General features: G+C 46.3%; 2 protein-coding genes across 7 annotated transcripts in view; one reads left to right on the top strand and one right to left on the bottom strand.

The window, feature by feature from the left end:
- LOC123771498 (uncharacterized) overlaps nucleotides 1-17,691 on the top strand; it is a 29,383-nt gene extending 11,692 nt beyond the window's left edge. For both annotated transcript variants that reach the window (XM_045764073.2, XM_045764072.2), the window contains exons 5-7: nucleotides 7,451-7,576; nucleotides 11,655-11,894; nucleotides 12,563-17,691. In XM_045764073.2, the coding sequence (XP_045620029.1) occupies nucleotides 7,451-7,576; nucleotides 11,655-11,894; nucleotides 12,563-15,097 (2,901 nt within the window). In that variant the 3' untranslated portion in view covers nucleotides 15,098-17,691. The remainder of the gene's footprint in view (nucleotides 1-7,450; nucleotides 7,577-11,654; nucleotides 11,895-12,562) is intronic.
- LOC123771496 (RRM_XMAS2 and SAC3_GANP domain-containing protein xmas) overlaps nucleotides 1-18,336 on the bottom strand; it is an 88,335-nt gene extending 69,999 nt beyond the window's left edge. For all 5 annotated transcript variants that reach the window (XR_011224770.1, XR_011224774.1, XR_011224776.1 and 2 more), the window contains exon 1: nucleotides 18,196-18,336. The gene's annotated coding sequence lies outside the window, so the exon portion shown is untranslated. The remainder of the gene's footprint in view (nucleotides 1-18,195) is intronic.
- Nucleotides 18,337-23,862: the final 5,526 nt, after the last annotated feature.

Raw genomic sequence — 23,862 nt, 5'->3', positions numbered from 1 at the left:
TTATCCTGACCCCTTCCAAGTGTTATATAGTATGAATGGCTTGGCGTTTTCCCCCTGATAATTCCCTCACGCACACACACACACACACACACACACACACACGTGTGTGTGTGTGTGTGTTCAACACGGGTGGGACATGAACAAGGGGACACAGGTGGAAACTGAGTACCCACATGAGCCACAGAGACGTTAGAAGGAACTTTTTCAGTGTCAGGATGGAATGCATTAGGCAGTGATGTGGTGGAGGCTGACTCCATACACAGTTTTAAATGTAGATATGATAGAGCCCAGTAGGCTCAGGAGTCTGTACACCAGTTGACTGACAGTTGAGAGGCGGGACCAAAGAGCCAAAACTCAACCCCCGCAAGCACAAATAGGTGAGTACACAAGTCTACAGGATGCAGCCCGGAGCAGCTGTCTAATTCCCAGATACCTATTTACTTCTAGACGAACTGAGGCATCAGGTGAAAGAAACTCAGCCAGTTGTTTCTACCGGGAATCGGCCGTGAAGTGTGACTCACGAGCACTCTATACTCGCCCGCGAGGACCTGCGTGCGTGCGTGTGTGTGTGTGTGTGTGTGTGTGTGTGTGTGTGTGTGTGTGTGTGTGTGTGTGTGTACACCACCTAGTTGTGCTTGCGGGGGGTTGAACTTCGGCTCTTTGGTCCCGCCTTTCAATCATCAGTCAACTGGTGTACAGGTTCCTGAACCTAGTAAGTTCTATCATATCTACATTTGAAACTGTGCTTCAGATGTGGTGTAAATGTTGTCAGCCTCCGTCACATCACGTCCTAATGCATTCCATTTGTTAACTACTCTGACACTGATTTTTGTTTTATTTCTAACGTCTTTGTGGCTCATTTGGGAACAAAGTTTCCTCGTTGTTCGAGTACCATCCGTGCAAAATAGTTTGTCATTATCTACCCTGTCATTCATTCATCTTTGAATTTTTTATGTGGTAATCATGTCTCCCCTAACTCTTCTGTATTCCAGTGACGTGAGGTTTAATTCCATAATCTTTCCTCGTAGCTCATACCTCTCAGCTCGGGGACTAGCCTGGTGGCATACCTCTGAACTTTGTCTAACTTCGTCTTGTGTTTGACTAGAGATGGATTCACGCTAGAGCCGCATACTCCAGGATTAGTCTCACATATGTGGTATACAAGGTCCTGAATTATTTCTTAGTCAAGTTTTCTATAGGCAGTACTTATGTTGGCTAATAGTACTTTGTCTATAGGCAGTACTTATGTTGGCCAATAGTACTCTTTCTATAGGCAGTTCTTATGTTGGCCAACCTCGCATATGCTGCTGATGATATCCTTTTGATGCGGGCTTCAAGGTGCGGCGTGATATCAACCCCCAGATTTCTCTCTCTTGCTGACACAAGGCGCCAATCTCCAACTGGCGCCTTGCGTCCCCTCCTACTCTCACACCTATTTGCATTACTTTACACTTGCTTGAGTTTAACTCTAGTAGCCATTTGTTGGACCACTTCTTCATTTTGTAGTGTGGCCAGGTGGTAGTGTGGCCATGTGGTGTGGCCAGGTGGTGGTGTGGCCAGGTGGTGGTGTGGCCATGGTGGTGTGGCCAGGTGGTGGTGTGGCCAGGTGTGGTGTGGCCAGGTGATAGTGTGGCCAGGTAATAGTGTGGCCAGGTGGTGTGTGGCCAGGTGGTGGTGTGGCCAGTGGTGGTGTGGCCAGGTGGTGGTGTGGCCAGGTGGTGGTGTGGCCAGGTGGTGGTGTGGCCAGGTGATAGTGTGGCCAGGTAATAGTGTGGCCAGGTAATAGTGTGGCCAGTGTGGTGTGGCCAGGTGGTAGTGTGGCCAGGTGGTGGTGTGGCCAGGTGGTGGTGTGGCCAGGTGGTGGTGTGGCCAGGTGATAGTGTGGCCAGGTAATAGTGTGGCCAGGTAATAGTGTGGCCAGGTGGTGGTGTGGCCAGGTGGGTGGTGTGGCCAGGTGGTGGTGTGGCCAGGTAATAGTGTGGCCAGGTGATAGTGTGGCCAGGTAATAGTGTGGCCAGGTAATAGTGTGGCCAGGTGTGGTGTGGCCAGGTGGTGGTGTGGCCAGGTTGGTGGTGTGGCCAGGTGGTGGTGTGCCAGTGGTGGTGTGGCCAGGTGATAGTGTGGCCAGGTAATAGTGTGGCCAGGTAATAGTGTGGCCAGGTGGGTGGTGTGGCCAGGTGGTAGTGTGGCCAGGTGGTGGTGTGGCCAGGTGGTAGTGTGGCCAGGTGGTGTGTGGCCAGGTGGTAGTGGGCCAGGTGGTGGTGTGGCCAGGTGATAGTGTGGCCAGGTAATAGTGTGGCCAGGTAATAGTGTGGCCAGGTGGTGGTGTGGCCAGGTGGTGGTGTGGCCAGGTGGTGGTGTGGCCAGGTGATAGTGTGGCCAGGTAATAGTGTGGCCAGGTAATAGTGTGGCCAGGTGGTGGTGTGGCCAGGTGGTAGTGTGGCCAGGTGGTGGTGTGGCCAGGTGGTAGTGTGCCAGGTGGTAGTGTGGCCAGGTGGTAGTGTGGCCAGGTGGTGGTGTGGCCAGTGGTAGTGTGGCCAGGTGTAGTGTGGCCAGGTGGTAGTGTGGCCAGGTGGTGGTGTGGCCAGGTGGTGGTGTGGCCAGGTGGTAGTGTGGCCAGGTGGTAGTGTGGCCAGGTGGTGTGTGGCCAGGTAATAGTGTGGCCAGGTGGTGGTGTGGCCAGGTGGTAGTGTGGCCATGGGGTGGTGTGCCAGTGGTGGTGTGGCCAGTGGTAGTGTGGCCAGGTGGTGGTGTGGCCAGGTGGTGGTGTGGCCAGGTAATAGTGTGGCCAGGTGGTGGTGTGGCCAGGTGGTAGTGTGGCCAGGTGGTGGTGTGGCAGGTGATAGTGTGGCCAGGTGATAGTGTGGCCAGGTGGTAGTGTGGCCAGGTGGCCCTCTGAGACACGCCCAGCCACTTTTCAGAAGTAAATAAAGACTGACCCACACACTAATATATCCTCTGACTCACTGCCTGAACCCACCACCCTGGGGTACCCTAGGGGTGGCCTCGTACCCTAGGGGGTACCCCAGGGGGTGGCCTAGTACCCCAGAGAGTACCACAGGTACCTGCGCAGCGCTTGGGAACACTCACACAGCATAGAGAATTACTCATAACATCTCCCTCATCACCATCTCAACTCTGCTAATCATGTAAGAATTCTATGAGGGTGATGGCTACTATTTCTGATGAGCTCACTCACACCCATTGGACTGAACGGGGGGTAGGTGGTTCACTCACTCACTCACTCACTCACTCACTCACTCACTCACTCACTCACTCACTCACTCACTCACTCACCAAGACAAATATTCTCTCCACATTTTTGTTCGGTGAAAATTGCCAAGTATGCTGAGCTGTTGATTGTTTTCCATGTGAGTACTCTGCCACCCCTGGTACTCTGGGATAGTACTCTGCCACCCCAGGTACTCTGGGATAGTACTCTGCCACCCCCGGTACTCTGGGATAGTACTCTGCCACCCCAGGTACTCTGGGATAGTACTCTGCCACCCCAGGTACTCTGGGATAGTACTCTGCCACCCCCGGTACTCTGGGATAGTACTCTGCCACCCCCGTACTCTGGGATAGTACTCTGCCACCCGGTACTCTGGGATAGTACTCTGCCACCCCAGGTACTCTGGGATAGTACTCTGCCACCCCAGGTACTCTGGATAGTACTCTGCCACCCCAGGTACTCTGGGATAGTACTCTGCCACCCCCTGGTACTCTGGGATAGTACTCTGCCACCCCAGGTACTCTGGGATAGTACTCTGCCACCCCAGGTACTCTGGGATAGTACTCTGCCACCCCCTGGTACTCTGGGATAGTACTCTGCCACCCCAGGTACTCTGGGATAGTACTCTGCCACCCCAGGTACTCTGGGATAGTACTCTGCCACCCCCTGGTACTCTGGATAGTACTCTGCCACCCCCAGGTACTCTGGGATAGTACTCTGCCACCCCAGGTACTCTGGGATAGTACTCTGCCACCCCAGGTACTCTGGGATAGTACTCTGCCACCCCCAGGTACTCTGGATGTACTCTGTCACCCAGGTACTCTGGGATAGTACTCTGCCACCCCAGGTACTCTGGGATAGTACTCTGCCACCCCAGGTACTCTGGGATAGTACTCTGCCACCCCAGGTACTCTGGGATAGTACTCTGCCACCCCCTGGTACTCTGGGATAGTACTCTGCCACCCCTGGTACTCTGGGATAGTACTCTGCCACCCCCTGGTACTCTGGGATAGTACTCTTCCCCCCCTGGTACTCTGGGATAGTACTCTGCCACCCCCGGTACTCTGGATAGTACTCTGCCACCCCCTGGTACTCTGGGATAGTACTCTGCCACCCCCTGGTACTCTGGGATAGTACTCTGCCACCCCCTGGTACTCTGGGATAGTACTCTGCCACCCCCGGTACTCTGGGATAGTACTCTGCCACCCCCTGGTACTCTGGGATAGTACTCTGCCACCCCCTGGTACTCTGAGATAGTACTCTGCCACCCCCTGTACTCTGGGATAGTACTCTGCCACCCCAGGTACTCTGGGATAGTACTCTGCCACCCCCAGGTACTCTGGGATAGTACTCTGCCCCCCCAGGTACTCTGGGATAGTACTCTGCCACCTCCAGTACTCTAGGATAGTACTCTGCCACCCCAGGTACTCTGGGATAGTACTCTGCCACCCCCAGGTACTCTGAGATAGTACTCTGCCACCCCCTGGTACTCTGGATAGTACTCTGCCACCCAGGTACTCTGGGATAGTACTCTGCCACCCCCAGGTACTCTGAGATAGTACTCTGCCACCCCCTGGTACTCTGGGATAGTACTCTGCCACCCCAGGTACTCTGGGATAGTACTCTGCCACCCCAGGTACTCTGGATAGTACTCTGCCCCCAGGTACTCTGGGATAGTACTCTGCCACCTCCAGTACTCTAGGATAGTACTCTGCCACCCCAGTACTCTGGGATAGTACTCTGTCACCCCAGGTACTCTGGGATAGTACTCTGCCACCCCCTGGTACTCTGGGATAGTACTCTGATACCCCAGTACTCTGGGATAGTACTCTGCCACCTCCAGTACTCTAGGATAGTACTCTGCCACCCACCCCCTGGTACTCTGGGATAGTACTCTGCCACCCCCGGTACTCTGAGATAGTACTCTGATACTCTGCCACCCCGTACTCTGGGATAGTACTCTGCCACCCCAGGTACTCTGGGATAGTACTCTGACCTCCCAGTACTCTAGGATAGTACTCTGCCACCCCTGGTACTCTGGGATAGTACTCTGCCACCCCGGTACTCTGAGATAGTACTCTGACCCCCGTACTCTGGGATAGTACTCTGCCACCCCGGTACTCTGGGAGTACTCTGTACCCCAGTACTCTAGGATAGTACTCTGCCACCCCAGGTACTCTGGGATAGTACTCTGCCACCCAGGTACTCTGGATAGTACTCTGCCACCCCAGGTACTCTGGGATAGTACTCTGCACCCAGGTACTCTGGGATAGTACTCTGCCACCCCAGGTACTCTGGGATAGTACTCTGCCACCCCCAGGTACTCTGGGATAGTACTCTGCCACCCCCAGGTACTCTGGGATGGTGATCTCAGAAGCCCATCAACCTTGTAAGGTTATCAACAAATACTGACTTTCAAATCTGTTAATGTCAGCACTGCCAGAAGTTGAAAGAGGAACTAACAGGAATTGAAATTGGAATTGATAGGAATTGATAGAGAGAGAAGGTTGTGTTCACAGGATGGCTTCCTAATCAGAGTCAAAGCCAGGCCAAGAGCCAGGTCCAGCCAGGCCAGGCCAAGCCAGGCCAAGCCAGGCCAAGGCAGGCCAAGGCAGGCCAAGCCAGGCCAAGGCAGGCCAAGCCAGGCCAAGGCAGGCCAAGCCAGGCCAAGGCAGGCCAAGCCATGACACCACCGCCCCAGGAGTCATTCTACGCGGACTCATATCTTAGTCAATGCCAAGAGATCTCTCAATAATCTCTGGGAGCCTCTCACAAATTATCATAAACATTATTATGAAGGGGTTCCACACCCTGGTGTTAAACTGACCTCTCAGTGTACCATCAAGGTGGTGTCTAGCTCCTGGTCCCCGCACCTTCTAGCCTTCATGTACCTGTTGCATTATCATTTAACTATTCTGACGTTCGGAATTGTAGTCGAATCTGCCGTTAAAGTTGTGATTGGAGTTGGCTTCAATATCTTCCACCATCAGACCATCCTGTGTTGACCACCAACACAAGGCACGATTAGTTCCACCATTCTCCGTGGTGCAGTGGTAAGACACTCGCCTGGCGTTCCGCGAGCGCTTTGTCATGGGTTCGTATCCTGGCCGGGGAGGATTTACTGGGTACAAATCCTTAATAACTGTAGCCTCTGTTTAACTCAACAGTAAAATGTGTACTTTTGACATATATATACAAGAGTTGCAGGCGATGAGTCACAATAACGTGGCTGAAGTATGTTGACCAGACCACACACTAGAAATTGAAGGGACGACGACGTTTCGGTCCGTCCTGGACCATTCTCAAGTCGAATCGACTTGAGAATGGTCCAGGACGGACCGAAACGTCGTCGTCCCTTCAATTTCTAGTGTGTGGTCTGGTCAACATATACAAGAGTTGTTACAATCTTGTACTTGGTTGTAACACGATTCTTCGCGGCGGGGATCGTATTCCAGGGACCTGCCCGAAACGCTATGCGTACTAGTGGCTGTACAAGAATGTAACAACTCTTGTATATATCTAAAAAAAATGTCTTATACTCCTTTGTGTTTCCAGCTTCCAGTTATGTCGTCCTGTCTTACCTTTTCTTCATTTATAGAGGGTGTCTTTATCCATCATGTCTTTAGTATTTTGTATGTTGTGATCATATTGCCTCTGTTTCTTCTAATCAATTAGGTTGTGAGATCTAGTTCAATTAGCCTATGCTCTTAGCTCAAAAGTCTAAGCTTTAGCAGCAATTTTGTTGCAAACTTCTTTTATTTTGTTTTGTTTACACAGGTGGGTTTATGCTTTATAAGGTGAGGATTACACGCCGGTGGTGCATATCCTTGAGGTAGAGCACCACCGTGGCTTGAGCAGGCCGCCGTGCAAGTGGTGGCCATATCCGCCCTCCAGCACCCTGGGGCCAGATTCACGAAGCCGTTACGCAAGCACTTGCGAACCTGTACATCTTTTCTCAATCTTTGGCGGCTTTGTTTACAATTATTAAACAGTTAATGAGCTCCGAAGCACCAGGAGGATGTTTATAACAATAACAACAGTTGATTGGCAAGTTTTCATGCTTGTAAACTGTTTAATAAATGTAACCAATGCCGTCAAAGATTGAGGAAAGATGTACACGTTCGTAAATACTTGCGTAACTGCTTCGTGAGTCTGGCTCCAGACGCGGGTGGTGTGGACACTGGAAGGTGCAGCAAGTGATCATGTTTCTGTCGGCAGGTTCGCGCTCACAGAGACGACTGGGAGGCGGAGCGGAGCGAGAAGCAGGCCACGCAGACCGCCTTGGCTGAGGCGCAGGCCAGGACGGCTCTTCTGCTCCACGAACTCCAGCTGCTGCAAGCCAAGGTAATAATACCCATTCACCTCTACTCCTACTTGCGACCTACGCCTCTCCTGTCACCTACTTGCGACCTACGCCTCTCCTGTCACCTACTAGCGACCTACGCCTCTCCTGTCACCCACTTGCGGCCCGCCAGGTGGTGGTGTCGCAAGTAGGGACAAGTAACCTATCTACCTACACCCAATAGGCTCAGGAATCTGTACACCAGTTGATTGACGGTTGAGAGGCGGGACAAAGAGCCAGAGCTCAACCCCCGCAAACACAACTAGATGAGTACAACTAGGTGGGTGAGTACATAGATTTGTAACCCAGTCTGTGACCTCCGATCTACACCTTGATCTCTAAATCGATTCAGAATCAGAATTCAGATTTGACGTGGCGCTGGAACTATAAGGTCACGGGCGTCATATACACTCATACTTTGGCATAACCACTGGAAGAGGGTTACAAACTATAACTCAAACCCCTCAAGTTGACGAAGACACTATCCAGGGGCCAGATTCACGAAAACACTTACGCTAGCACTTACGAACGTGTACATCTTTCCTCAATCTTTGACGGCTTTGGTTACATTTATTAACAGTTTACAAGCATGAAAACTTCCCATTCAACTGTTGTTATTGTTATAAACAGCCCCCTGGTGCTTCGGAGCTCATTAACTGTTTAATAACTGTAAACAAAAGCCGCCAAAGATTGAGAAAAGATGTACAGGTTCGTAAGTACTTGCGTAAGTGCTTTCGTGAATCTGGCCCCCAGGTCTTCTATACTCTCTGGTCAGAGGACGGGGGTTTCGCATGCCACACTGTTCTTAGTAAATACTGGAATAGTGTTCTGTACAAGTTGCCAGTTTCTACTTGTGTGTCGCTTGGCAGTATCAGAGTCAATGGAAGATTCCATTGACCCCGCTTGGGAGATGGGTCAATGGAATTTTAGGCCACATCTGGTCAACACACCTAGCCACACCCACCAACAACCTGCTCAACACACCTAGCCACACCACCAACACCTGCTAAACACACCTAGCCACATATGCCCACGGCAGCCTTTTTCGCCAGCAGGAATGGCTCCAGACTATTAATCATGGAAGACTTTAACCGTGGAAAGAGAGACCAGGAGAACAGAGAACCCCCCATGAGGGGCACTGGATGGAGAGTGTAACTTCTGGACGTAACAACGAGACACTTTCCTAGTCAGTATGTCAAGGGAGCGGTCAGTATGGAGATACCAGTGTGAAAAGTGGAGAGAAAATATAAAAATGTCATAGCTAGTAAAGCCAAAACTCAATCAAAACTGCTTCGCAGTCACATCAGGAGGAAAACAACGGTGAAGGTGAAAACAACTGGTTATACAACTGAAAAAGGTGGAGGACAGGTACACAGAGAATGACAAGGAACCGCGTGAAGAACTCAACAAGAGATTCTAGAAGGTTTCACAATAGAGCAAGGAGAAGTACCTAAACTGAAGGAGGTGGCGGTAAAGCAAGCAGCATTGGAAGAATATAAAATCACCAAGAGATGAGTTTAGGAAGCATCTACAGGAACGCGACACGCCCAAAGCTGCTCGACCTGACAGAATTTCACCATATACGTAAACGATCTTCAAGAAGGTATTAAGTCTATAGACTCTTCCTCTAAATGTTGCTGATGATGAAAAAATTATGAAAAAGGGTTATGACAGAGGAATATAGCATTGGACTACAAGAAAACTTGGACAAACTGAAGGAAAGGTCGAATAAAGGGCTTCTAGAATTTAACAAGTTAATGTAATGTAATGATAATAGGTGCTGGAAGCCGGACACAAGGTACACACTGGGAGATGAAATCTTTCAAGAATCAAGTAGAGCGAAAGATCTGGGGGTTGATATCACATTGGACTTGTGTTCAGAAGCCCACGTCAAATGGATATCATCAGCGGTATATGCTAGGTTGGCCAAAATAAGAATTGACTTTAGAAACTTGTGTAAGGAATCATTCAGATATATACCTTGTATATCACTTACATCAGACCAATACTGGAGTATGCGGCTCCAGCCTGGAGTCGATATCTAGACAAACACAAGACGAATATAGTAAAAGTTCAGAGGTATACCACCAGACTAGTCCCGGAGCTGAGAGGTATGAGATACGAGAAGAAGGTACAGGAATTAAACATAATATCACTGGAAAACAGAAGAGTAAGGCAGACATGATTATCACCTACAAAATTCTGAGAGAAACTGACAAGATAGATAAAAATAGACCACTTAGCATTGGTAGTACTCGCACAAAGAAACACAGCTGGAAATGCAGTATCCAAATGAGCCACAGAGACATTATAAAAAAAAATCAGTGTCAGAGTAATTAACAAATGGAATGCAATAAGAAATGAGGTGGCAGGAGCAGACTCCATATACAGTTTCAAACGAAGATATGATAAAGCCCAATAGGCCCATGACTCTGTACACCAGCTGGGAAGCGGGACCAAACAGCAGAAACTCAAACCCGCAAGCACAACTAGACGAGTACACACAGGAGTATGAAAGTACTGTGTTCCTCAATCGGCTGTGTTGGCCGCTCACAACCTGACATAAACTCAACGCAGTTTTCATTGGCCAAGGAGTATAACGCGAGCAAAATAATGCACTTCCCGAGAAGACAGCGCCCCCCCCCCCTGCTATTTGGGAAGCGGCCAAGTGTGATGGAGTAAATTTCTCGCGTTGCATTCTAATTGGCCAAAAAGGATAAGCGTTTACATGTGTGTGGCTTACAGGACAGCCAGTGAAAGGCAGCAGCTGGCGGCGACCACTAACACGTCCCTCACGCGTCAACGGTCACATTTACTGCTCCAAGTCGCCAACTGGGAGTTAGGTTATTTGTGCTGATATTAAAACTATTTCACAGCAACTTTAGTAATGGTCTAAATCACGAGTTTAGGATCGATTAGTCTAAACTCTAAATCACGAGTTTAGGATCGATTAGTCTAAACTCTAAACCACGAGTTTAGGATCGGTAGGATCGTCCTACCAGGACGAGTCCACCAAGTTGGTATTATCACATTACTGCCTCATGACCTCCTTACATTACTCCAGCACCACTTACCACACTTGTAGCCCGCAGAAGCTTATCATTGACTTTACTGCTCACTTGTATGTGTCTCCATAATTATGCTGCTCTTCAGGCGCCAGGACCCGAAGATGCAATGTCTTCGTCATCACTGTCGTGGATTATTACTGATCATTCCTTCCCCCTGCTTACCTTAGCTGCAATATCGTCTATATTAGATAGCAATAGATAACGGTTCAGAGAGGAAATTCCTGCTGCATCTTGGCTACGCGTCCAACCTCAGAGGAGTTCGAGGTGTTTAAGTTACAATGGCTGTCAAGTTAGTTAGTGACATGCATTAAACAATTCTGTTCGATTGTTACTTCACTTGTAATAGTTATGTCATGTATACGTTAGTGCCACACAGATTGTAATCATGTACAATAAAGCTTACAATCAATTATTAAGGGTAGTAAGGCGAGTCTCGTGTTGACAACGGCTGTAAAACGGCCGAAACATTCATCTTCCTTTACAATTTACTTTACAATTTTCTATATATATATATATATATATATATATATATATATATATATATATATATATATATATATATATATATATATATATATATATATATATATATATATATATATATATATATAAACGAAAACTCTTGACTCCTGAAGGATTCGAACCCAGCCAGCCAGGGTTCTTGGCTGACTTGGTGAGATTCTAAACATGAAGGCTTGCCGTGTGTGCTTGCTTGCCGTGTGCTCACTTGTCATTCATCATGTGACACCGTTCAATACGAGGAGTGACGCCGTGGATCACCACGCTCCGCTCCAAAGTCTTATTTTGGCTATTCCTGGTATTTAATTAATGCCAGGAATATTTGTTGTTTAAAGTTTAATATGATTTTTTATTAAATATCATATATACACGAGAGAGAGAGAGAGAGAGAGAGAGAGAGAGAGAGAGAGAGAGAGAGAGAGAGAGAGAGAGAGAGAGAGAGAGAGAGAGATTTACGATATTATAATGTTTATAGATTCTATTATTGTTTCAGTTAGCGGACAGTGAGAGCAAGAGATCCCTGTGCTGGCGGTGTATGCTGCCACAGGGAGGTGAAGCCAGTGGTGGTGGTGGACGAGCCGCCACCACCACTACCACCACCGCCCCATCACCACCACCACCGACCACAACTACCAGCACCACCAGCCACAGCGCCCAGCCCTCTCCAGTTCCCGCCCCGTCGGCCCCGTCGCCAGCCCCACCACCCCCGCCCACCACCCACCACGTCCCCCAGGTGGGCGTGTACCGCCCCACCGAGCACAGAGATCAGAGAGGAAAAGTGGAATAATAGGGATAAAAGAGTGAGGATAGAGAAGATAGTGAGATATGAGATGAATTGTGAGTGAGGAGAGGGACAGAAGTGAGAGGGGGGAAGGGAAGGAAGACAGTGAAAGCAGCCAGAAGAATGAAAGGAGCCTAGAGAGTGTAATAGAAGACAATAGAGAGAGAGAAAGAGGAGAATGAAAGGGAAAGAGAGACGTGAGAGGAGCAATGATAAGAGGAAATATACTCCACTTTACACGACTCACGGCATAAATTATACAGTATACAGTGTTATTTTACTGTTTAGCTTATGCAGTGTATACGATGTTATTGTATTATCTGATGCATGCAGTGTATTGTATTTACAGTGTTATTGTCTAACTTGTGTAATGTGTCGTGTATAGGGTGTTACTCTATTGATCAAGTTACGCAGTGTATTGTATATACAGTGTTATTGTATTATCTAACTTATTCAGTGTGTGTGTTGTATATACAGTGTAATTGTATTGTCTACCTTATACAGTGTGTAGTGTATTGTGTTACTGTATTGTGTTTACATATATAAACTACACACATGCAGCGTGTAGGTTATATATGTGTGGTGAGAACAATAACTAAGACAGGTGTGTGGTGTTGCAGACTCCGCTGAAGGGATGGATCCCCGTGTCCATGTTGCACCACATCGCCTTCAGTGGCGCCACCCCGGAGCACCAGTCGCCTGTAGTACAGGGCCAACAGCGCTCCCAGCAGCAGCAGCAGCAGCAGCCCTCCCGCGCCCCTCTTCACCATCATCACCACCACCAGCAGCAGCAGCAGACGGGAAGCACTGTACTGAGGCCCCGACCCACCAGTCTCAGCACCAGCAACAATGTCAGAAGAGAGATGGAGCAGACAGCGGGGGCTGAGCCTTCTACCAGCAGTAACACCGAGAGTAAGGCGCTCAGTCCCCGCGTGACGCATGCTCACGACACCAAGAACCTCCTCGTTGGAACGACAGACGACAAGAAAAAATATGAAGCCATGGGTGCCCGACCCAAGGTGTTGGGCAACCTTCAGACAGGGGTAGGCAAAGGCCTCGGGCTGTTGGAGGACGAGAAGACGGCAAAACACCGAGCGCGTTCCATCCTGGCCAGCGCCATACCCGTTTCCCCAGTGTCAAGCGGCCCTTCCACGCCCTTAGGCACATGCATCAAAACCCCGTCCATACCCAGCATGCCCAAAGGATACATGCCCATCACCTCCACAGTCCTCACCCCCATCAACTTTCGGCCACCCTTTGTGGCCCACAAGCGGCCCTCAACCATGAAGCAAGTTGCTCAGGCAGCCCAGGTCTCCGCGACGCCTAGCAGCTCGTCAACCTCTGCTAAAGGACACAATGGGTCTTCACCGGGCTCCCTATGTGGGGACACGACCACAACCAGCAGTGGCTGTCACTCCACACCTTCCATAACTAAGAATACCACAGTCAGTAACACAACCAACACGGCTCCTGTCACAGTCAGTGAAGAGACTCATAACAAGATAATATCCAGTCAGATAAATGATAGGATTAAGTCTCCCGACGCAGCAAGCCAAGAAAACAAAGTAACAACGGAGAGTGTTCGAAAACACGAGACACAGAGCAGTACAGGTGTAACAGGACGCAGAAGAACAGACGACCCCACATCTAATAGCGTAAGAAGCCAGTCTTCAGACGGCGTAGTCACCAGAATGTCTTGTTCGAGTCCCACCACGACCTTCACTTGTACAAGTCCATCAAACATCACATCGCTCTCTTGTTCAAACGTGACTAACGCGACCACGACGGTGTGTTGCTCCAGCCCGACCACCCACACCACCTCCTCCTCCTCATCTTTACCCAGCATCAGTGCTGCTGGGGTCAACACTGAGGCTGTTTCTGGAGCACCCGGCCACACCTCCGTCAAGGGTATCCAACCTTCCAGCGCCATGACAGCCTTCCAGTCATCATCTCCGTCCACTGGTGAGACTCCAAAATCCAATTCCAACACAGTGTCATCTCACACAGCCGCCGGCGACACTGTATCACAGTCTCACAACGTGTCTGCTCACGACACAACTAGAAACACAAATAATGGTACTATATCAATCATCTCTCCAAACTCCTGCAGCACTACGCTACCTTCACAGACCACCACCACAGACACCACAGCCACCAAGTCCTCCAACACTACCAACAACTCCACAGCCTTCGCTTCCATCACTGTCACCACCACAGCCACGGGCACCAACGTCCCTCCAACAGCTTCTACATACTCTTCGGCAACGTCATCCCGCTCCTCGTCGCCCGGAATATCCCTCACCACATTTGGCCTCAACTCTGAAGGACGAGGCATTCCTGGAGCTATATTTTTCGCTCTGGGCTCAGACCAGAGGGGCGGCCGCAGTCCCCAACCGTGCACCTCTCCGCGCAGGACCTCTAATGCCTCGGTGGGCGTCAAGAGTCCCACGCCAGACGCTGTGACTAGTGGCCAGCCACAGCGAGACACGTTGCCTCCTTCAGGAGTCAAGAGTCCCACGATAGTATTGAATAGCAGCTCCGGGCCAGCAACCGTAAAGGAGGAGCACTGGTGGTCGGTCGAGAGTCCAGATCGCCAAGGAAGTCAAGGAAAAGTGGTCAACTCCACCTGGGTGAGGCTCATGGGAGGCCAGGCAAACAGTCGGCAGGACTCGGGTCTGCCGTGGCGCACCGCCCGGGCCGTGTCGGGTCAGCAACTAAAGAAAGCACGGCGAATCTCTCAAGACGATGCCAACGGCCCTATATCACCCAATAGCGTGTCGTCGTCGACGGCAACTTTCACATATACCCCAGCCGTCAATTCTCCCCCATCGTCGACACTGTCGTCCGCCACCAACTCTGCCGCCTCCTCACCGCCGCCCTCATTTAACCCGCGGTCAAACGACGACCTCAAGTCAATGGCCTCAAAGAACATCGCCTCTGCCATCATAAGTTACGAGTTAGGAAGCAAGTGTGAGAGTCCTGGAAGCGGCTCTGGTGCGCCCGTTGGCTCAGGGAGCAGCCCCGATGGCGTGGCCACGCTTACCCGCCGCCAGCTTGTCTGCCCCTCCTGCCAGATGCTATTCCCGCCAGATAAACATATTAATTTCCTCGACCACTTCGAGACATGCCACGGCCCCGAGTACGCCGATCTTTGAGAATGTTAGCTTCGTGTAAACATGGCAGCTCCTGGACATATGAAATGTGAAATGAGTGGCAGGTTTGCATACAATACAACGCCTATAAGTAATGGGTGGCAGCCCTGCCCACATTACAATTACCTAGGTAATGGATGCAGCCCTGCCCACACTACAGAACGTAGGTAATGGGTAGAACCATGCCCTCACTGCAATTCGTAAGCAATGGGTAGACCCCTGCCCATGCTACAACATCTAGGTAATAGGTACAAACCTGCCCCACACTACAATACGTAAACAATGGGTAGACCCCTGCCCACACTACAAGAAAGGACGCATAAGACCTCCATGTCCTCCAAGAACTTACAGTAGGGCGACTGACATTGACCGCTGGACATTGAAAGTGCCTTAGAAGTCTTCATTGTGATAATGTATACATGTATGTGAGTATTAGGAGCGGTGATAGTGGCCAGCCAAACCTACAGCCGCCTGATACACACTGCCCATTGCATCATTCTTACACTTTGATTGAAGAAAGCTGGACAGCTTTCTTAAACATATCACCTGATGCTTTTATGACCTTGAATTATTGTGTAACTTAAGTTATCATTGGCTCTCCTGACACCCTGCATCACTCACACTTCAACTGTCACTCAACAACCAATTAAACGCGTGCCTTAGCTCACAACCGTGTAACTCATCCTCTCAAAGCCTATTAAGATAAATAACGGCTCACAAACATTAACGTATTCTATCCACCGGACTCGATAGGTTAGGTGGGTTGCTGGGGTTGGTAGTGTCCAGTTAATCTAGAAGGTAGGATTTGTTGACGGAGTGAGCAACAGGGATGAGCATCTCCACTACCAGCTACACGCGTGTATGGGTTGCACCTCAGTCATCTGTATCAACTTCATTTCTCTATAACTTCATACTTCCATACGTCATAGGAACCTGTCTTTGCTATAGCTCATGAAACTGTTAAGTTAAAATATGTTTTCTATTCTTTTCTTTTAACCTTCAACAGTCAGTTCACTCAGTTCGCTGTTTACTCAGAGACTACATCAACGCCCACTCCCACACCAACACTACATCAACGCCCACTCCCACACCAACACTACATCAACGCCCACTCCCACACCAACACTACATCAACGCCCACTCCCACACCATCAACGCCCACTCCCACACCAACACCCCATCAACACCCACTCCCACACCAACACCCCATCAACGCCCACTCCCACATCAACGCCCACTCCCACACCAACACCCAGACGTGTAAACATGGCAGTAGGATTTATACTACTATATTTATATACTGTTTTAAATAGTCTAATTAAATATCCGGCTGGAGGATTATCCACATTACGAAACCACAAAATGGAGTAAATTTTATGTCTACAGAACTTATAAGTGCTTCGATTGTATTAAAAAAATATATTTCTCCATTCCAGTAATTTCGTTATTTCAAAAACTTGAAATAAGTTTGGTTTTATAGAGTTCGCAATTGTCAAGGAACATTTGAACCATCTTGGTAATAACTGCATAACATACATGAATTTTGAACCATTGCCACATAACTGGGTTGTAAATTCTCTGAGTAAGAAAGCGTAACTTAGTACGCGAGTTTAAGTACGTTTAGTGAGACAATAAAAATACATCTCAAAGGGATAGAGTAGCATAGGCTATTTCTACTTTGCTATTTTCTACCTATTTCATATACCTTCGCGATATATGCCTCGCTATAGAAGGGATATCGATCTATAATAATAAATAATAATAATAATAACTGACGTATCTATAATGTCGATACGTATGATCGCTATGACAACTTTTGTCAATAATGAGGGCGGTCAGCCACTTGGTAATGGTGAGAATTAACCATTGCTACACTGCTGTATGAGGTCGAGAACCGCTGGCAGGATGATTCACCCTACTGTATTATAATTCACCGTAGTTTATCATCATTCACCCTACTGTATTATTATTCACCCCTATTGTATCACCATTCACCGTTACTGTAACATCCTTCTCAATCACTCTAGTCTTCAACTTCTAACCTTGAACCGAATCTTACTGGTTTAGCATAACCTTGCCTACCCTATCTACAGCCTGGAATACTGTAAGGGGTGTCGTTAGGGCCTGTGCTCACTAGGCCATGGTTCCTTTCTTCATAGGTCGTGCCTCTTATCTCCGGAAGCAGTCCTGTGACAATCTTCTGGAGTGGTTTCTTTTATGTGCTTTGCTATGTGTGTGTATGTGTGTGTGTGTGTGTGTGTGTGTGTTACAATGAATGGTTTACAAAGAGCAGAGCGTGAAGTGAATGGTGTATATAGTATCTGTTAATAGTACCTTAAAAAATCGTCGGTCATATATGCATATCAGTGGTTAGTAATGTGCTTGTCTGTCGCCCCTGACTCGTAGCCCCTATATGACAGTGTTATCAAAGCCCTCGTCTATGTATTTGAATACATTTATGAATTACCTTATATATAATGTATATATATTTATGTGTATGTATATATATATATATGTGTGTTGGCTATATGTATATATATATACATATATATTTATATAACTTATATCTAATATATAAATATATATATTAAACTAAAGAGGTATTGTTTCAGTGGTCCCTTATTGCGGTTACTTAAGTCTCCCGTCTTCCAGACTATGATAAGAAAAACATGAGCATAACGCGAAAAATAATGATAAGTGTAATGACAGATATAAAACAAATAATTGTTGAGAGAAGTAGCCTAAAAATCCGCATATACTGAACAAGGAGTTACAACAACGGGTAAAATGATGCTTCTTAACACTATATATATATATCCAATCTCCTTGTTCACTACGTCAGTTACAGAGTCCAGCTCTACAACCCGTCCTTAAGAGTCTATTCCATCCAGCGGTCGACCCCAAAGACGCATTCACCAATTTTAAAATGATGTTTATTCAAAATAGGAATTTTCTGAAATATGAATTAATATTGTTATATATTGTGCATATTTAGCCATTGTGTGGTTAGGTTAGGTGTTTTAGGTTCTGTTGACTGTGTGTATTTGTAGTACGTGGGTGAAGCATTTGCATTTACCTCTGAGACCGTGAGAATGTCTTACCTTAGCTAGGCTGGGGCGTCGTGGGCCGCGTCTCGCTTCTAAACTTTGCTCTATTATGATGTCTACTGTCCAGGAAAAAGCCTTTTTTATCCTCTTCAGAGGGCGGAAGACCATCATTATCCTAATATGATGCCGTGTGATGGTGGTTTAGTTGATTCCTCAGCGGTACCGTGGTTTTCAGCGGGAGAGACGCCGTGCGGCTCACCAGCTGACGCCATGTTGTCCTGGGGCCAGATTCACGCATGCACTTACGAACGTATACATCTTTCCTCAATATTTGACGGCTTTAGTTACACTTATTAAACAGTTTACAAGCATGAAAACGTCCCATTTAACTGTTGTTATTGTTATAAACAGCCTCCTGGTGCTTCGAAGCTCATTAACTGTTTAATAATTGTAAACAAAGCCGCCAAAGATTGAGAAAAGATGTACAGGTTCGTAAGTGCTTTCGTGAATCTGGGCCCTGCCTCCTAACCTAACTCTAAAGTTACCCACTGATGCAAAGAAAACCCGATATGAACCGCTATTTTTTTATAGTACTTTGTATTCTGTACGTTGGGGACCATAACACACTAAATGACAAGTGCTAGTTGAGAGGAGAGGTTGTACAAGAACATTTGATTTGAAACAACCATTCTTAGCGTAGTCAGCTATTTCAAAATATGCTATACTCGAGTAACGTTAAATCAAAGAGGAATCAATGTTGTTTGCCCATATTTGCCTGATGGTATTAGCTAGACATATAATTCTGCAAATTTGTTTGTGGGTATATAGGTCTGCCCTGCCACATTAAACTCAGAACTTACTACTAAAACCATTTAATAACCTATCCACATTAGTATATATAGCCTAGCCTAATACAAATATCAACCCCCCCCCTCCCTCCCAACACACACATATTAATAATGTGAATTAATATGTATATACCACGAAGAAATTAACACGTGATGAACAATGTGACAGTGTCAGACCATGAAGGAAGGATAAAAATAGGAATTTCCTTAAGTACTTTCGTATTTAATAATACATCTTCAGAAGGGTTATTAACGGATTCCCACATTGTTTATCACGTTAATTTCTTCGTAATTTACACACAATGTCAGAATGTCCCCGACAAAAAGAATTATTATTATCATTTATATTTCGTTTGCTCGCTGATATTATATACAACGAATACGTTGGTTATATAACGATATGTATTTTGTAAATATATATATATATAAGATATTGTTATTATGAGGCATGTTTAGTTTTCAGTTTGTTTTCAGCCAGAGGAATATATTCGTCTCAATACATAATACAGTATAATAAAATAATCTTAAATTATATTAAATTCATTTATTATCCTCCACGCTACAAAAAAATATTGTTGAAACTCAAAACGAAGTTTTGCATATAACGTCAATTAGCTATAATCCTCAAATTATAATTATTGATAAAACTTTAATAATTTACCAATTTTTAATAAATCATCATGAATTTGCACAACTTATTACCATAATACAAGATTTTAATTCTGCAGCCCATATCGCTTCGCATATCTTCGGTATCGGGGTTTTAATCAATAATAATTATGAATAGCAAACAAAAAGTATATCACTACCTTCACTCAAGTGTCAAGTGAATGGTAGTATATCATTCAGAATGATATATTACCAAAATCTTAGCCAAGTATTCCAGGGTCGCGTACCGTGTGTATAAATTAAATGGGTATAAATTGGTTTAAGTTTAGATTTAAGGACGCCCTGGGTAAATACTGGTACAATAACAGGGGGGTGTTGATTTGTGGAACCAATTACCGCGTAACATAATAGAAGTAGTATTGATTGTTTCAAGCGTAGGTTAGACATATATATGAATGATTGGGTGGTTATAAATATGAACTGCCTTGTATGGGCCAATAGGCCTTCTGCAGTTACCTTCAGTCTTATGTATAGTACCTTCAGGTGATTGTACCCCCCCCCCCACCTGGGTTGGGAGGGGAAGAATTTCCGTTGCTTGATATATAAGTGAAAATTGTATGTAAACAGTTCATAAATGTAAATCGCTTTGCATAAGGAATATTAGGGTTCAGTCCCTGAAAACATTGTGAATTTGTAACCTTTTTTTTTCCACCATTCACACAATTGATTGATTGATGAAGGTTAAGCAGCCAAGGAGGAGGCACGGGCATGAATAGCCAGTAAGTCATACAATGGGAATGAGGTGCATAATATACTGAAGAACACACACAAAAAGACTTAACTTTCAGGTGTGTGGGGACGCGGCTGGTGTGGTGAGGCAGGGCGCTGTAAACACGTCATTACCACTCTTCAGCAACACAGGTTAACGCCTCGCATTGTATCATTGATAATGGCTCACACACACACATACGTCAACACGCAGCCGGTCAGCAACAACAGGGGAGGGGCAGAAACGCCCACACCACCTGGCGACAAAAACGGCAACCAACTCAAACCACCAGAAGCCAGGCGACATGTCTGTACCTCACGGCAGCTCTAGGTCGACTCATAAACAGTGTAACTGGTGGACCAAACCACACACTAGAAAGTAAAGGGACAACGACGTTTCGGTCTGTCCTGGACTATTCTCAAGTAGATTGTGAGTGGTCCAGGACGGACCGTGACGTTGTCGTCCCTTCACTTTCTAGTGTGTGGTTTGGTCAACATATTTTAGTCACGTTATTGTGACTCCTCGTCTGTAATGTAACTGGTCCTCAGGCTAATTGTGTCCAGGATTCGGCAACTCCAAGACGTATTCATTAATATCAACATATTGTGTATTTAAATAGGTTTATTCTCAGTTATACATTAATATTATTATATATTAAAGTTCTAGGTATAGTTAGATGTAGGCTAGGTTAGGTGATTAGGTTCTGTTGGCAATTATTTGTGTAGTCGGAAGGTGAAGCATTTACTCTTTTTGATTCGAGCAGAGGTCGTCAGCGAAGCACTGTTCGAACATCATCACTTGAGTCACTTGTAAACCGGTTTTTCATTCATAAACAAGGGGGTTTGGTGGCTGGATAAACGAGCATTTAGCCTTTGTTGAAGAGGACGGGCTGCAATTTAAACGTACTGTGTATTCAAAATGTCTGAATTGAACAGAGGACGTGAGTGAAGCTATGTTCGAGAAAAGTTCGAACATCATCAGTTTTGAGTCGTTTGCAATGCGTTTTTCATTAATAGATTGGGGATTTGGCAGCTGAATTAACGAGCATTTCCCCATTGTTTCTAAAGATAAACTGACAAATGACCAAATGATTGTTAATCCAGCCACCAAACTAAATGTTTATGAATAAAAAAAAACACTTCACACATGACTCATAACTGATTATGTTCGAGCGATTCTTGAACTGTGATTCACTCATTTCTATGTTCAAATCGAACCGCTATAATACTTTTATCCCGTCTTTATCTACAAAGCCAATATTCATTCCCTACAGCCGACAAGCCCCCCCCCCTTCCTGTTTATGAGTGTAAAACACGGAAGTGATGATGTTCGAACATTTCTCGAACAGTCCTTTGCTAACGACTTCTGTTCAAATCGCAACTCTATAATTACATCACTCACAGAAACACAGTTATAGTTACTGCCGACAGAAACTATAAATATGCTAATATATATTATTCATTTATATTTGAGAGAATTCATATTGTGAATAAAACAGCATGTTTATATTAATGAATGCGTGTGTGGGCTGTGGGGTCGGCCGCTGGATGGATTGGACATATCCTAAGGACGGGTTCATTTCCATGTACTGCGAATATAAATAATTGCCAGCAGAACAAAAACACATAACATCCTAGGCCTAACTATGCACGAAATTTAAATATACATTACACAAATATTATTATATTTAATAAAATATAGTTTCGGGTTAAACAGTCCGTTAATAGTGAGGAATGTGTCTTTGGGGTCGACCACATGCTGAACACTCATAGCCTGGGGAGGGGGTTGAACACGCACGCACGCAAACACACACACACACACGCCAGACTAGTACCCGAGCTGAGAGGTATGAGCTACGAGGAGAGACTACGGGAATTAAACCTCACTTCGCTGGAAGACAGAAGTTAGGGGGGACATGATCACCACATTCAAGATTCTGAAGGGAATTGATAGGGTAGATAAAGGCAGGCTATTTAACACAAGGGAAACACGCACAAGGGGACACAGGTGGAAACTGAGTGCCCAAATGAGCCACAGAGATATTAAAAAGAACTTTTTTAGTGTCAGAGTGGTTGACAAATGGAATGCATTAGGCAGTGATGTGGTGGAGGCTGACTCCATACACAGTTTCAAGTGTAGATATGATAGAGTTCAATAGGCTCAGGAACCTGTACACCAGTTGATTGACAGTTGAGAGGCGGGACCAGAGCCAAAGCTCAGCCCCCGCAAGCACAAATAGGTGAGTACAAATAGGCGAGTACACACACACACACACACACACACAGGAGAGGTCCTTGTTGCTGAGTGGACAGCACTCGGGTGTTGTAGTCCTAAGGACCCGGGTTCGATTCCCGGCCGAGGCAGAAAGAAAACAGTTTCTTTCATCTGATTCCCCTATTCACCTAGCAGTAAATAGGTACCTGGAAGTTAGACAGCTGCTATGGGCTGCTTCCATAGCAGCTGTCTATGGAAGCAGCCCATATGCTGTTCCAACTTTTTATGGTTGGAAAAAAGACTCCAACCGATCAACCAAAAGGGATCCAAGAGCTAATAGCTCGATTCTGCAGGCACAAATAGTAAATACAAATACTAAACACACACACACACACACATGAACAAATCCACAAGGGCCGTGACGAGGCTTCGAACCTTCGCCCGAGAGCATCCCAGACGCTGCCCTAATCAACTGAGCTATTTCTGTGTATAACACACACACACATATATTGGTTCTCATGGTTCACCTTATTCATAAGCCAATTTGTGTGTGGAATTCATCAGGAGGTTATCTTGAGATGATTTCGGGGCTTTTAGTGTCCTCGCGGCCCAGTCCTCGACCAGGCCTCCACCCCCAGGAAGCAGCCCGTGACAGCTGACTAACACCCAGGTACCTATTTTACTGCTAGGTAACAGGGAGTAAATCAACACATAACAGTCTACAGCGAATTGACATTAATAATGAATTATCACCACTACAATAATCTTTCACAGAGACATAACATTTTCAAATTAAATATCTCCATATGCAGGCGATGAGTCACAATAACGTGGCTAAAGTATGTTGACCAGACCATACACTAGAAGGTGAAGGGACGACGACGTTTCGGTCCGTCCTGGACCATTCTCACAATAGACTTGAAAATGGTCCAGGACGGACCGAAACGTCGTCGTCGTCCCTTCACCTTCTAGTGTGTGGTCTGGTCAACATCAATAAATATCTCCATATAAAAAAACTGAGAAATACCAGCTAACTTGTGAAGGAAAATATTTAATTAAATTCCGATGCTATTTTGCTGTCTAGTCCAATTAAATATTGTAATAAACATACTTAATATTTTCCATATTTACACTTAAAATGTATGATCATTATACCGCAGTTGAACATTATATTCCAGTGTACATGTACTAAAATATACATGAACTGCAAATGTACATTTATTGCAATATAATGAGATATACAATGCATCTTGAAATATGCATTGCATAATCTTGACAGCT

This window comes from Procambarus clarkii, chromosome 76, assembly GCF_040958095.1.
Source record: "Procambarus clarkii isolate CNS0578487 chromosome 76, FALCON_Pclarkii_2.0, whole genome shotgun sequence".
In the NCBI taxonomy this organism is placed as follows: domain Eukaryota; kingdom Metazoa; phylum Arthropoda; class Malacostraca; order Decapoda; family Cambaridae; genus Procambarus; species Procambarus clarkii.
The sequence above is the reverse complement of the archived record's forward strand: the minus strand, read 5'-3'. Positions and strand labels throughout refer to the sequence as shown.